The sequence below is a fragment of the Tauraco erythrolophus genome, chromosome 11 (genome assembly GCF_009769465.1).
Source record: "Tauraco erythrolophus isolate bTauEry1 chromosome 11, bTauEry1.pri, whole genome shotgun sequence".
In the NCBI taxonomy this organism is placed as follows: Eukaryota; Metazoa; Chordata; class Aves; order Musophagiformes; family Musophagidae; genus Tauraco; species Tauraco erythrolophus.
The window spans coordinates 8,075,565-8,092,158 of NC_141475.1; the positions used below are offsets into that span (position 1 = coordinate 8,075,565).

General features: G+C 40.7%; 1 protein-coding gene across 1 annotated transcript in view; it reads right to left on the reverse strand.

Moving 5' to 3' along the window:
* Positions 1–608: 608 nt before the first annotated feature.
* Positions 609–16,594, reverse strand: part of SPSB4 (splA/ryanodine receptor domain and SOCS box containing 4) — a 67,435-nt gene continuing 51,449 nt past the window's right edge. The window contains exon 2 of the mRNA XM_009982236.1: positions 609–736. Coding sequence (XP_009980538.1) covers positions 609–736 — 128 coding nt within the window. The remainder of the gene's footprint in view (positions 737–16,594) is intronic.

Genomic DNA, 16,594 nt, shown 5'->3' on the forward strand with positions numbered 1-16,594 from the left:
TTTTTTCCTTTCATGTTTTTAAATCACATACTCTTCTAGACAATAATCTGCTTTTTTTAATAATAAAACTTTCAGATATTCTAGGCCTGATTATGCTGAGTGCTGAACGCTCAAAGCTCTCAACAACTCCAGATACTAAAGGCAAATTTTAAACATTTTTCAAAAGTTACTGCCAAGATTTTTCCTTTGCTCATTTATTTTTATCTATTGGGGTGAGGTGTAGAAGAGAGAAAGAGAGCAAAAAAATAAAAATCACATTGTTGAAGAATGCTCTGTCCTGAATGACAGTGGATCTTGCAGGACATATTTTCTATTGGCATTTACCAGAGGCAACAAAGATAAACCAATATATGAGAGATGAGAATAATGGCCTTCAGGACTGTAAACACAACAGGCAACAGATGACACATGAATCTCTGTCAAATCAATGTCTTCACATTCTTTAGTAGTCCCCCCCAGTGATCTGCTTTCACTGGTTCAGAAAAAAAATATATTAAAAATTAAATAACACTTAAGTGTCCATCACGAAGATTTATATTTTGCTGTAAACAATTTTCTGCCATTTGCATTGATGTAGTCCAATGTGAGGCCAGAGGGTTCTAGATGTCTTATTGGTACTGTAAATAATTTTTCAGAGACAGAGGCAAAGGTAGAATTTCTATGTCATGCAGGCGGTCTCTGCCAAGAGCAAAACGAATTGATCTTCGGCACAAGTCCATTAAAGGCAGGGGTTCCGCTGAAAAAAATAGAAGAAAGAAAATAAAGAGTTAAATTTTTCAGCATCTCCATTTACAGGCAATGGTTTATTTATTAACATAGATTGTGCATTGTAATAAACAGTCATAAAGATAGTAATGGTATTGTGAAAAACCTGACAACCAGGAGGCAATTAAGACAATCAATAGAAGCAAAACCAGAATTCTATGCATTTCACCCATAATATGTGACTGTGAAGTTTCAGACTAAGCTTCCTTATCTGTAAGGCTTAAAACAATCATCCAAAACCACTCTTCAAGTTTAGCAAGTTGCAGCACAAGAAGTTACTACTTTTCCAGATTTCTAACAAGACAAAGAGCTCCTAATCAGTTTATAACACAACATTTGTCACGTCATGTTAATCTGAACTACACTGGCAACTTCTGACCTTTACATACAAGCTCCTTCTGCATCTTAGGAAGTGGAAACAGTACTTAAGGATAACCAAACTTCTTAGAAAACACTGCTTATCCTGCAACACTCTTAGATTTTCTTTCTAGGAAGTTCATTGGAAGCAAAAAACTAAACAAAACACCCTCAAAAATCTAGAGGAAATTTAACCTTTTCCTCCATGAATAAATCAGGGGAAAAGGATTCAGCTGACTAGAAGGCAGGATACCTTCTCATACATCTGTACACAAACACCCCCAAAATATACAAACAACATCTGCAGATGCTCTTAGTTTACCAGAAGTGAATTAAGTATCTGTCAAAAACACCTGGCTGATAGCATTTAAGACTGGAGACCCAAACACAGTGATCTGAAGCATCTCAAACCATCTCACCCCTTTGTATCGAATTCTGGCCTGCAAGACTCGTGAAGAATTGCAGAAACATCATAGCATTTCCATCCAATAGTAGCAGGAACGACCTCTGTGATTGCAGTTTGCAGCGGAATCTGGATAAAGCCATGAAGTCATTCACCAGTTGCAGTGATCTTTAAGAACAACTTTAACCAGATGGATTTGGTTGCACATGTTGGTTTAAAAGGGTAAGAGCTTACAAGACTACAGAAAACTCTTCCTCTTCACATGATGACAGCAGTAGCCTTTAAAACCTTACTAGTACTTTCAAACAGAGAAGAACAAAAATGTCATGTGCCTATACTATAGTGATAGCCTTTTATAAACTTGACAGATCACTTACCAGGGCTCAACACTGCACAGCACTCCGTGGATTTATCAAGAGCTCTTTTATGTGCTACATGTTAATTTACACAAACTACGTTAATCTACCAATGCTTTAGCTGACATTGTTTTAAAAACTACTTGAAAAAAATAATTACAAAGCACAAAATATCTAATTTAAGGATTGGTTATATAAGCTATAATTGTCTGCTCTGGTGACACACCACTAACTTAATGGATTTTTCATCATTTATCCCAGCGTCGCATTTGATTTGTTTAGTCCATACACAGTTCATTATGGTGTTTCCCAAAAGCATCTAGGGAAAGAGCTTAGAGAGCTTTCTGCTGTATGCTGAAAGACTAAAAACCTTGTTTAACTTCATAACCACTTCAGTGACTCGGATATCTCGGAGTCTACTTCTTAAAAATCCACTTCATCTATAATTTCAGCTATTAAAAGATGAAAAAGTAAGAGTCCTCACGCTCCGGTAATAAAGTAACATTTTCTATACATTGGTGATCTTAGTTTTTATTTTTACATACCAGAATTGTGAATGTTAAATATTAAGGGATGAAGCTGTAAAATTCATTAGCCAGGACTAATAAGTAGGAGCAAAAATAGCTCATGAGTTCCAGGACACAGAAAACACATCTTACAAGTCTTACACCATAAACAACAATTTTCTGAGTATCTTCCAAGAATCCCTGAGGTCCCATTAAGAAGATGTGAAATAAAAACTGAGAGTGTTTAAAGCCATTAACTGACCATGTAGTTTCTTTTTTTTTTTTTTGCTAGACAAAAGGCATATGTAAAACGTAGCCATCTGTGCAGCCAGGCACACAGGTAAATCCTAAACTTAAAAACATAATATAAGGAAAGGTTAAAATATTTTTCAAGCTTGAAAAGCTAAACGAATGTCTCCTGTCTCACTTCTACAGGGAATTTTCAAATGCTAAAGAAAACGCCCCCAAGTGTTTGCAACAGCTGCTAAATTACACATACCTATTGGGTTATTGCAACTTGAAAATTTAACTGCACTCTTTTTATTCTCCTGTCTATCCAACAGCATTTCAAACATACAACAAAATTAGAACAGATTTGTCCCACAATATTAAATAAAAGCTATGTTTTCTTGGGTGTAAGAACTTGAAGAAAAATTGTAATAGCAGCATTTTAAGTAAAAACGTTTTGCAGCTGTGAATAGTCCTAAATGATTAGTCCTAAAAACTAAATGCTGGACAAGAAATAACCTTAGTTTTCAAAATAGTTTATGAGATAAATGTAAAACTGTTTACAATTCAAGACTGACAATTCTGGGGCTGCCCAACTCAACAGAAACATTACTAAACATTTGGTATGTACCTTAATGCAAGCACTCTCCCACCCATCACATCTCACATTTTTACTACATATTTTACAAAGGAGGACCATTTGGAAAAAAGTTTGGATTTTAAGAAGCACAAGTTAGGTTGTGAAAATTGTGTGAGTTCCAGGAGGAGGCATTTGTATTACTCTGGGGAAAAGGCAGAAGAAAGTTTGCATAAAGGTCATGCAGACCTTTGATCCTGTGCTCTCCAGCAGCTGGGAGGGCTTCTCAACTCTGGCATCTGGGTGCATCCCTCAGCAGCACCCTGCCCTGAAGCTGAGCAGACCGACTCGGCCATGCACCCTTCTCCAGCACACCAGGCCCTGGGCTACACGGGTGCCAATGTGTGCCCCAGCAGGTCCCTGCCTTGGGAACCAGCAGAGCAAAGGCACGTCAGAGCGCTGCTGCCCTGCGGTCTAAACATAGAAGATGGCTAATTTCAGAGATGCTTTAACCTTCGGCAGGTGCCAATATCTGGCATACAGCCTGGCTGCCAAGCCCAAGTGGCAGAGGGAATTGGGAAGATGTTAGCACAGCACACCGGCGAGGAAATGGACTGCTGCAAAGAGGTTGCTCATCATCTGCTGTAAAGGCTGAACTGTCTCTTTCACATACATGCAAAGACCAGAAGTGCTTCAGGTTTTCAGGGAAATTCAGTCAGAAATAAAAGTATCACTTGGTCCTTTTGGAAAGGAAAGGGAAAATTTGACCACCCTGAGTATATATTGCTATGCACCCTGCCTAAAACACACACACAGACTCGATGTATCCAAAACACTCGACAGCACATTCAAACATTCAAAACATATTTCCAAAACGCTATTTCCACATGAGATCATACAAATAATGCTGAGAAGATAATATTCTAATCATGCAAGAGATGGGAAGAGGAATATTCTGAAGCCACATGGTTACCTGTAAGTCTGGCAACTGAAAAAAGTCCGTCTTTCACAAAATGAAATATTTACCTTTAGAAAACTGTTACAGTTCAGGGATATTAACTGATTGTCAGAACATCTGGCTACTTAGTATACCTAGTATGCATTGTAAGTGTTGTATTTTTAGAATAACCCACAAGGGAATGGAACTGGAGCACTCAAGCCCCCCAGAAGAACATGAACCAGCCATTTTGCTTAAGTTATGTGAACTGTAGTAGTGTTCTTGCCATTAGAAAAAGGAGGAATGAATTGCTGAGCTGGAATGCAAAATTGTAAAGAAAACACGATTCACAAGAATAGCTCTTTGTATTAAATTCCCAACCAGGCTTAGAAATTTGAAGCGAGACACTTGAGGGCAAGGGAGGTAGCTTTGCACAGGAAACCCAGTGCTTCCTCTCAGGCCCCAGCAGAACTCAGAGAAAAGTGCAGCTACAGCTTGTTGGGTAACACGCTCCGAGCCTCAGGCCACCTCCTGTCACCTTCCTCAATGTACTTGAAGGAATCGCCTTCTCATTTAAAGTTTACTATGAAACCTCTTCACTCCTCATAGCTGCCACATTACAGAAAACTGTTTTTCAAGAAGAAAAAACAAACAGTGAAAAATGTAATACTGTTTAATTTACGTGTCAGAGTTTAATTCCCATGTCTCCCAATTTTGAACCAGTAGTTTCCAAGAAAGCCCATTAAAAAAAAAAGGAACAGCTGAGAAACAGACCTTTGTTTCCACTCCTCCTCACAGTTTTAGCTGCAACAGGCCCACCACGGGTCACAGTACAGGACACTCCATCGCAAACCTTCCTTTCCCTACGCCACAATTACGTGCGTGCCTCTACCTGAAAACCTGGAAGCTGGGAGTAAGGGCCAACAACAGCCGCTCTTCACATGCAGAGCTGCATTTCACCAAGTGGTGTACAATAGAGTTTAAATAGCTATTTAATATACTAGCGAATAGCTTAAAAATAGCTTAAATAGCTATTCGACAAATTAATTTAATAAAAATAGCTATTTAGTAGCTATTCAGCTATTAATAACACAAAATAGCTGTGCTTATATATAGAGATATATTTGTTCTTATGGTATCGCTGACAGTTTAAGGGCAAAGGCAAAGAAACATTTGTAACTAAAAACAACTATGTGCTTGTGAGCCTTTCCCCAATAAATGTGCATCTGCAATAGCAATTTGCACATCATTACCAGCTGAAAAGTTCATTTAGTTTTGGCAACCTGTAGTTATTTAACAATCTGGCACTCACAGGAGCCTGCCTCATCTTTGTAAACAGGCTTTTATAGTTGAGATACTAAAGTCATTTAGCATCCAACCACACTAAATGTTATTAACTGCAACGTTACATAAGGCTCATACCAAAAGAGCAGCTTTTAGCACACAACAGTTATTTGCCAAATGACAATACTCATTCTTTAAAGAAATTTTGGAAGCTCTAACAGCACATAACATTCATGGCTTTCATTAATCTACGAAGAACATATTTTCATCTCATTTTATAAAATCACAGTTGCCTGAGAAAGAAAAAACACAAAGAAAAAATTAAAGCTGATTGAAAAACAAAGGAAGTTTTTGTGAGAATCATCGTCCCTCAAATTCAATAAATTTTTTTTATTTATTTTAGTATCTTAAGTAGACCCATATTTTTATAGGTATTTTTTGCCTTCAACATATTAAAAAGCACTTACATTCAGTGATTCATGTTACTTTTTCCAACTGCTGTAAAGTAGCTTTAAAGTCAGATTTAAAAAAAAAAAAAAAGGAAAAAGAAAAAATACAGTGTTACAACACAGAGATGAAATTGCACATCGTTAAATAAGTGGATGATGCCTCCCCACTCCTAACCTTGCTGTGCTAACAGCAGTGCTGCGAGGGAGGAATGAGGTAGTGGTGCCGTACCCTTCCTTGTCCCAGGTGCCCACCACTGGGCAGAGAAGTGAGGGGAAGTGGCAGCGCCTCAAGAACAGTCACCTCTGGCAAAAGTAACGTGTGCCTGGTGCACCCAGACGGGTCTTGGAAGCCAGAAAAAACGTGTGACGCCTCTGTTCCGTATCCCAGCTGGGCATAAGGTTCTCTGTGCATGTTATGGACTTGGTGACTATTGCCCAGTTCCCCTTTGTGCCCTCCCCTCTTTGCCAGCAGTAAACCAGCATCACTGAGGTTCCTGCCCAGCATTTCTTTTCACCACTCAATTTTAATCTAATACTTGTCCAAGATCAATGAGCATCATCATTTTTAGACGAGTGATATCCCCAAAAGATTAACCTTTTGTCATGGACAGGAGATCCCATATGGACACAAGCTGACCTTCTTAGACTGTCCCTGTTCTGGTGGGCCTCCCATAAACCAGGCGGGAAGGGAAAGCTCTCTCCATGGCTTGTCACCACTCTGACCTCATGCCCACCTCTTCTGATTGACAATCCTCTGTCTCCATGAAGGCACCTCAGTGCCCACCATACTCCAGACTGCAGCACTACTATTTTTATTATTATTTTCTTGAATTTTCCCTCTTCCTCCAGGTATTAAAGCACCTGCTAAGGGGTAATGTGGTCTAAGGGTTTCCATTAGAGTGATTTAGGGTATACAGAAATTTGTAACTACCATTTAATTACCACACACAAATATATGTAAGTGAAGATTTTTTTCTTCCAACTGTTCTGTCAAAGCTTAATTATTGTTTTAATTTTGCACAGTACAGGTCAAGTTCTTTCCCCCACATAATACGGTACATAAATACACCCCTTGTGACATATTTATGGCTTCCCTGATGCAACTGATGGAAAACGTGAGTCGCGTTCCTTAAGCAGCAAAATCTAGAGAAAGGAAATTGCAAATAATATATTAAAGAACACAGGCTACGACCAGCCATGAAAAACGCTAATAAATCTCCCAGCAGCAATGAGAAGTCAGCCACAGGATAGCAGGACAAAAGCAACCGCGTGTCTGTGTTTCCCGCAGACGCCCAGGCCGCGCAGCCGACCCCAGTGAACCCTCCAAGGCAGCACCATAGAACGCCACGTTTAACTGACAGCTCCGGCGGTCTGGAGGAATCCCTGCTCTCACCGGCTCTGCCGTTCGAAAGGGAACACGCCATGTTTCGCTCACCCCTGGGTTTTCCCACCCGAGAGCCCCGCACTGCCGTAAAGCACCGCACCGCCCTGCGCAGCCCCGCGCTCCCGCAGCGCCTTCCCGCCCCGCGGCCGCCCCTCTCCAGCCCCACGCTCTCCCACTCGCTTCTTCACCAGTGTGACAGGTGGCAGATGGCGAGATTCTGCGTGATCAGTCCAGGCTGACGAGCAGCCACTGTCGCCAGCAGTTGTCTGCTGGGACAAACGAAGCTTTACGCCGCACCGCACCGGCACCTTTGCTTTTAGCAGACAGGGCAGGGAAGTAAAAACACACAAATATTTAACACGAGCACACCCTGTGCCTCTGAGCTAACCCACATCCCACAGAAGTTTGGCACCCAAAATTAAATACATCAAAGGGAGAAAGGAAGGCGAGAAAGCTCAAATAGAGGGAAGGACCCAGGGGTAAACCTCCATGCCCCTCTGCACATCTTGTGCTGGGCAGGGGGGATATTGTTTTACAGATACCTTTGGCTTTTAAGTGTTAAACGCAGTTAAGCCCAGTTTAAAACTTCAATCAGGCGTCGTTTAGCAGAATGAAGCTGAAAAAGCAGCAATGAGCAAGCAGATATTCTGCAGCATCATTTGTTTTCCGTTAATGCTCTCCAGCTGTGCTTTCCTGAGAGGAAAAGAGTTGAAAAGTAGAAGGAAAACAAACCAAAACCTATCCCCAAAGCCAGTGGCTTCTTGTTGGGGGTTCGATAAAGAATCTGCTGTTTGAGCACAAGTACACATCTCCTTGCAATTTCTTTTTTACATTTCAGTGTTTTGCAATCTCCTGGTTTGGTCCTGACTCATAAGCACCAGAGCACTTGCCTAAACCAAATGAATTCAACACAGGCTTAAAATCTATTCTTAAAGATTTCTATTTCGTAGACTTAAGCATATGCCTAAAGACTTTTTTTTGAGTCATATCCGTTACAAGAGTAATTTGTCTGTGTACATTGTTAGGAAGGTCATATATACAGTCATATACATGTGTACTTGTAGAAACTCTCTCCTGAGAGGCTCAGTTTACCCTCTAGGTTGGTTTATGATCCACATAAAAAGGGCTCCAGATCAAGCACCTTTAATATGTAGAACAAGATCAATACAAAGTCTGGCCCAGGACAAATCTACAAGTAAACTTCACTGTGGAAACTTTCCTGAAAACCTTCCTTTTCTGGATCACAACAGCTAATTTAAGTGCGTATATGTGTTATAATAATTCAACTTCCAGTAACAAAACAAAAAAATCATCACAGGTATGATTAATATCTCAAAATATTTTAACACACTATTTTTCCAATCTACAAATTACTAGATTATACTGCTTTACATAATTCAGAAGCCACAAAACCGAGCCAGATAATAAAGAATTTTACCAGCAAACGAGTGGCTTTTTGAAAAGGAGCAAAGCCCTATAATAAGCTGTTTCTGTTACAGCTTGATAGATTTGCACACTGCCAGAGAACACGAGCGAGAACGGTGGTCACTTCTCTTCTGAAAGAGGAAGCGCATGTATGATTTCATTCCCTGTGTGCATTGGGAAAATGCAAATAGGAAGAATGAGCTGGAAAGATCTGCTTTTCGGCCTTGATCTTTTTGTTGTTCTCCTCCCCTCAAATACTTCTACAAAACAACTATTTCGCTTTGTTCTTGAACACAGTATGAAGGTAAAACAAGACAGTTAGTTTAACGAGGATCTAAATGTTCTGTAGTACAAAAGACATCTAACATAAATATATACTCTTTAAAACCAACAAACAAACAAAAAAATGAAGTGCTTGATATTAGAGATAAGCCTAAACTATAACAGTTGGCTCCTTAGCTCCTCCCAGCTCAAACTTCCCCAAGTTTAACATGTTGGGATTGAGGATTTGGTTTAGATTAATCTCCAACGTATACTTTATAGCTTTTGCTCTTCAAAACGCATTTATCACCATTAAATTCAGCTTGCATCCCAGGCCACAAAGCGGGAAGTTAAAACATGTCAAGGTGAGAGAAAAATCAAAGCTCGGATGAGAATTTCACTGATGCGTTGGAGTTCAAAGACTACGTTGGGAGGTTACAGACAGATTTATAGGCAAAGTAATAATGGAGAAAGTTGAAGGAAAGTTCAAGTTTCAAGGACGAACCACTGCAGACAACTATTGCAACAGGAGTTCACGTACTGCAGACAATACGCAACATGATGACTGAAACATGCTGAAACGATTCCTTGCGTTTATCTTTCAGGAAATGTGCTTCATAAATGGGCATATAAAATATCCATGCACAGGTACACACCTATAACAACATTTATGGCTGTGACAAGTCTTTATTGTTCAGAGCAGGGGAAGGGAACAGTGGATCAGATTAGATGAATCTTTTTCCTATCCCTCAATTCACTGGCACATTTCTGCCTTTATAGTATTATAGCAGATGATGAGATTTCTTGGTGGGAAACCTAATCGTAACGATTAAAATATTTTGAAATTCAAAATCGTTAAGTTTTCATAGCTGTTCTTCAGCATGTTTTTTATTTTGGGTTAAACTAATCAAGTACACTTGAGAGAGAGAGAATGAACAAATGAATGAATGAGAGAGATGCATGCAAAAAGACAAAATGTTGGAACTACACGTTGAACCAGCTGGGTACCTGCTTGCCCAACTGCCCCATCTGCCCTTTGCCCACTTGCCTGTTTTATCCACCTGTTGCATTTCGTATGACACATTCATTGTGTGGGATGATTGAGGCCCTGAGCAACCTGATCATTGTGTGGGATCATTGAGGCCCTGAGCAACCTGATCTAGTTGGAGATATCCCTGTTCCTTGCAGGGGGGTTGGACTAGATGACCTTTGAAGGTCCCTTCCAGCCCTAACGATTCTATGATTCTATGATGAAATACACCCTGTTATCTTTTCTTGCGCTGTACCCAGCACGCTGGAGCCTCACAAGAAATTCTAAATAATACCATGCTAAACCAACACATGCTCATTCAAGATTTCCATTGCTTACAACTCTCATATTCTCAGCTGGAACCTATCACAGTAGTTTTCTGTATGGGTGTTTAGTATCATACTAAATAATAAAGTTATTTACTCTAGTTAGCAATTTAATTGATTCAAAGCGTCTTCTGCATCACATTGCACCACATTGCAGCTTTCTTCAAAGTTTCACCGTATTGACAGGGCAACAGAACTGATGACTCTACTAAAAATAAAACAAATTGTGCTGAGCTGTTTAAGACAATAAATATTGGACTACATTCCTCATATCATTGTTACACGACATTTCCTCAACTGCTTCAATTTAAATTACTCAGAGGCTCCAACATATGCAGATTTCCTCGAATCAAGCGAAAAAATGGCAGCAGCATGTCATTTAAATTTTAATGCAACTGTATACAAGCTCATGATCTCTAGGGGAGATCCACAAACAACAGACCTGACTCATCACTTTGTTACTTCAGTTTCGATATTAACAGAATTACACTGGAATAAATCTAGAGCAATGAAATTGCAATTAAGCTCAATATAATGAATTTTACCCCACTAGTTCAGTATCCTTTATATTCTTGATTTCTTCAAAGTGACTTTTTGCTTAAGAACCATAATCTTTGTCAGCAGAAAATAGGCACTGGAGATGATTTGAATTATTTTCATACCGAATTTAGGATTTGTCATCGTTCCTGGTACACAAACACAGCTGATAGTCTCTGAGGACATTTCTAAGGCATTCATTTTGAACACAAACGCACTCTCATATCACAGGTAGAGCACACAGGGCTGCCTTCACTCATTGCTCAGCTCTTCTCATCACAAGCCCCTGTTACCATCTTTCAACCTTGGCAGAGCTCTGTCAAATCTCACACTGCTGTGCCACCACCTGCAACCAGCACTCCTGGCATGTTGTCTCCCAAATGGTCTGGTTGTTTTTTGAGAAATAGTTTTGAAAGATTATTTCCATATTATGCTTTCTTACAGCCACTGTATGCGATGTGTTATCATACCCCGAACCTCTGAAGCACCAGCACAAAACCCCCTGATGGGAAGGCAGAGGCAAGGGGGTAGGTGGGCTAAGGACAATAGTTTGCCACCAAAGTGGCTTTTCCTGTTCCTGAGTGCATGGAGGGGATCCAACATGACAACAAACGTTAAAACTCACGAATACAAAAATCTGGAATTTCGCATGGGATTACTAGAATCTGATTGCTAACTTGAGTTTTGCTCACACTGAATTTCTTCACCTCCAGGGCAGCATCACTGCGCAAAGCGTTCCTGTACTTGATCCTACTGGACACATGGACAGCAGGAGCCCTCTCTGAGCTGTCTTCTCTGGCCTCAATGGCTGAAAGGGGAGGTGGCACTTGTGGTAGAACCTACTGCCATTCTCCACCCACTCATCATCCTGCTCCTCACAACTTTGCTTAATATACTTGGAGAACTAGGCCGGCAGCAGCATACTCTCATGGCTTCTCCCCTGTCTTCCTCCAGTTCAGTACATCCAGCTAACACATTTTCTCTGGATCTCTCAACCTACACATGACAACTTCTGCCTCGATGGCACTTGCGTGCTGTTCCTGTGAGTTCAGACACAAAGGGGAGGACAGCAAGAAGCGACATGGGGGGCTTTTACCACAGCCCTCTCCTCCTCACACACCTCCCAGCTTCACACTTGGTCCCTCTGTCCTCGTTCTTTGTGTTATCCACTCGCGTTTTTATGACCACCATCTGCAGAGGACATCATTGATGTCAAACAAGATGAGGAGAAAAGCAAATACAGCTGAACCACGGAGCAGCGTGGCTGCGCTCTGGAAGGAACTATAAAACATCACGAAGGCTCTGGGTTTATTGCTTCTTACTGACTCATTATCAAATATGCTTTGTCCATAACCAGCCTTTTCCCACTCCCTTCGCCCCAGCTGCCAGCTGGCTAATGCAGTTGCACAGGTGTAAATGAAAGCATCATTTGGCCCACAGAAAAGCTATTATCAACAAAGATTTATGTAGATTTTCAGAGACCAAAGTCAATCTGTAAGGCTGGCAATTAAAAAAAAAATGCATCTGGGAACAACAAAGCAAAGCTGAGCAATTCACTCACCTCTTTAATGTACTTGTATGGCTTATTTCTGTAGGAAATCATCAACCCACTAATACAGCTGATTTCAGATAAAAAACTAGAATGAAAAAAATTGAATACGTAGTAAAATCCTCATAACAACATGTTCTACATGTTTCTATTTTTCAATTCCTGAAAACATTCAGGTAGTAGCTTGAGGCACTCAGCTCACTACTATACGTGTGCGTATATACAAACCACATACATACACACGCGCACAAGAACATAAAAAGCTATGAATACAAGGGAAACATCTGAACCACCCTCTCCTCCCTTCCTATACACAGACTTTATTTCAGTGGCAGTAACAGACCATGCAGTGTAGTGACACAAAACAGCTATTACTATTTGATTTTAGATTTAAACAAAGGGAAATAAGACAAGAGAGATGAAGCTATGAGCTGAAATTAATATTATTCTATTTATATTAAGAACAACACTGTAATTAATAGCACAGAAAAAAAAATTTTAGAATTCTACAATTCAGGCAAACGTACAATAATTTCTCAGTACAAAATATAAACTAATTTCAACATGGTTTTAGTTACAAGAGGACACATTTTCTTATCTGGGCATTGTTAAATACCCAGCTTAAAGCTTTCAAGCATAAGTGAGTTTATGCAAGCCCACACTTCAATACCACAATAAATGACTTGATTCACTACAGCGTCAAGCAGGCAGCAGAGCCAAGTGTCATGGTTTAACCCAGCCGGCAACTAAGCACCACACAGATGCTCCCTCCCTCCCTCCCAGTGGGATGGGGGAAATAATCAGAAGGGTAAAAGTGAGAAAACTCGTGGGTTGAGATAAAGACAGTTTAACAGCTAAAGCAAAAGCCACACACGCAAGCAAAGCAAACGAACAATTCCATTCACCACTTCCAATCAGCAGGCAGGTGTTCAGACAGCTCCAGGAAAGCAGGGCTCCAGCTCGTGTAACAGTTCCTTGGGAAGGCAAATGCCATCACCCCAAACATCCCCCCCTTTCCTCCTTCTTCCCCCAGCTTTATATGCTGAGCACGTCATATGTTATGGAATATCCCTTTGGTCAGTTGGGGTCAGCTGTCCCAGCTGTGCCCCCTCCCAACTCCTTGTGTACCCCCAGCCTGCTCGCTGGTGGGGTGGGGTGAGAAGCAGCAAAGTCCTTGACTCTGTGTGAGCACTGCTCAGCCACAGCTAAAACATCCCTGTGTTATCAACACTATCTTCAGCACAAATCCAAACAGAGCCCCATACTAGCCACTGTGAAGAAAATTAACTCTATCCCAGCCAAAACCAGCATAATAATAAGGTCATTTCCAGTCCAAAAAAAGGAATTGCATTTTTGTCAACTTTTTCTTTGCTATTTTATTTACAGTTTGGGATATGACAACTCCAAAATTACATATTAAGTTTTTAAATGGGAAGAATTGTGGGTTTTTTTGTTTTGGTTTTGTTGGGTTTTGTTTGTCTGGTTGGTTTTTTTTGGTTGGTTGGTTGGTTGGTTGTGTGGTTTTTTTTTAAATTAGCAGGATATCCACTTGGTGCTAATAGATTCTGGACAGACTCCTTTACTATCAGTCTCATATTTGAACACTACGTTTTGGATTTTTCTTAACGTGATTACAAAAACAGACAGAAAAAAGACGAGAGATAAATATCAATCCCATTTTATGTTTGTGTGGCATGTATAAACATATATATAATTTTTATTTATATATATAAAACCTCACTATGTCTGTTTTCTTTTCAACCAAATCTCCTGACCAATTAAACCATTAAAGTCTGTCTCATTTTCTCCTCTTCTCAGCCATCTCCTTCCCTTTCTCCTGTGTTCCTACTCTCAAAGCAAACGTCGTCACTCAGGGAACTAGAGTTTAAAAACGAAAAGCTCTCCTGCCTGTGGGGCTGTAAACATCAGGCACAGTATATTTTGCTTTTTTTAATCTAAAATCTAGGTGACATTGGTGCAACAGATAAAATGCTAAATTATGAAAACAAATTCTTTAACTCAGTACTTAATCCAAAGTACAAACCCCCAAAATACTAAAAGCACATTCAGAATTACACACAGCACAAAAGAATGCTTCCCATCAAATTCCTTCTGCTCCCTGTCGACTCAGCCTTTTTCACTCCACCAGCATTGTCAGCAAAGCCAAAGGGAATTTTGCCAGGGTAAATACTACTAAATGGGGTCCCCCATCCATAGATATTTTGCTTTTCCCCTATTGCCAAGTCATTTCTGATGTCAATCTGCCTGTAAGATGAAATGGATTATTTTTTTTCCAAGTACTCATGGGGTTTTTTTGAGATAAACACTGACCCCTCGGGCATAAGAATAGGCCCAGGACATTTTGATGTTTTGGATATTTCTTAACTAATTAAGTTAATCATTCATGTAAACAATGACTGAGTAAAAAGCTACATATGGCTTTCCAAAGTCATCCTTCGTAGGGGTGGGAACAGCCACCCAGACCAGACTTCCTATGGAGCGTTCAATTTAACCCATCCTCTAAACCCATCACATTAGTTAGTTATTTACTTTGGTTATGGCTTTTACTTCCCTGTCCAGGAGGAGGGATCAAAGACCTTGTGCTAGTTTTAAATCTTACTCAACCATACATAGAATCAACACTGCAACCCCAAAGAAGCCTGTAGGCAAGGACTAGGGACAAAAAAAAAAAAAAAAAAAGGGTTTAGGGTAATCAGACTCACTCATGTATCCCATTTCCCAAAGTGCTGATACTTGGAATCAGAATGGTTTGGGTTGGAAGGGACCTTGAAGATCATCTAGTTCCAATCTCTCGGCCATGGGCAGGGACACCTTCCACTAGATGGTTGCTCAAAGCCTCATCCAACCTGGCCTTGTTTTCCATCTCCTCCTTGTCCTTTCAAAAAATCAGAAAATCTTCAACAAGCAGAGTTAATAAATCAAGGAAGATGGATTCCTTCAGAGTTGTGAGACAGCAGCAGTCAAACAATACCAAAGCAGAGACACAAAGACCCAGGGCATCACAGCAATGAGAAACAGACTGACTTTATCCTTCCAAGCATCTCCCAGATCAAGAGATGATGAGGAGAGAGGGGCAGTGACCATCCAGAGTGCTTCCCCAGGAACTCAAAAGTGTACTCACTCAGTACATCCCTGCTGCTGGTGATGGAGCAGAGACCTGGAGCTCTCCATCACCTGCACCTCCCTGGTTTCCTTCGCAGACATTCCCAGGGCAGGAGGCAGGGCGGGAGGCAGGTCACACTCTCTCCTGCCGACCCCCCACCTGGGAAGACTCGGAGACCAAGAGACTGAGGAAAACATTACTAATTGACAAAGACAAAAGAAAGTTGGGAGAGGCAAGCAGTACACCAAGATCAATGGAAAAATGTCAATGAACAATGGAAAAAGAAAAATAAAGGCTTCTTTCCTTTCTCTGTGTTACAGTTTAGTGTATTGTCTTCAATACAAACCTTATACTTTTCATCATGTCTGCTATTAATGATATATTTGTATGTTCATGTCATACATTCCATATTCTGAATTAAATCTTTTTATAATATATACTTTAATTTTGGTTACTGACACAAAACCAGAATTCTAGGGTTTGTATATTCAGGATCTTGGTGTCAATTGAAATATGCATTTCACTGTCTCTAAGGTAACTTTCCAGCTTAGTAAAAAAGGTCAATCATAGAATCATAGAATGGCACAGGCTGGAAGGGACCTCAGAGATCATGTAACCCAACCTCCCTGTCATGGGCAGGGACGCCTCTCAACTAGATCAGGCCACTCAAGGCTCCGTCCAGCCTGGCCTTGAACACCTCCAGGGAGGGGGCATCCACAACTTCTCTGGGCAATTTATTCCAAAGTCTTACCACCCTCGTACTGAAGAATTTCTTCCTAAAACCTAATCTAAATCTGTTCTCCTTCAGCTTAAACCCATTTCCCCTTGTCCTATCAGTGGACACTGTTGTAAAAAGTCCCTCCCCAGCCTTCCTGTAGGTTCCCTTCAGGTATTGGAAGGCAGCTATTAGGCCCCTCCAAAGTCTTCTCTTTCCAAGGCTGAACAATTCCAGCTCCCGCAACCTGTCCTCATAGCAGAGGTGCTCCAGCCCCTGGATCATCTTTGTGGCCCTCCTCTGAACACACTCCAACAGACCTATGTCTCTCTTATGGTGGGGATACCAGAACTGGACACAGTATTCGAGGTGGGGTCTCAC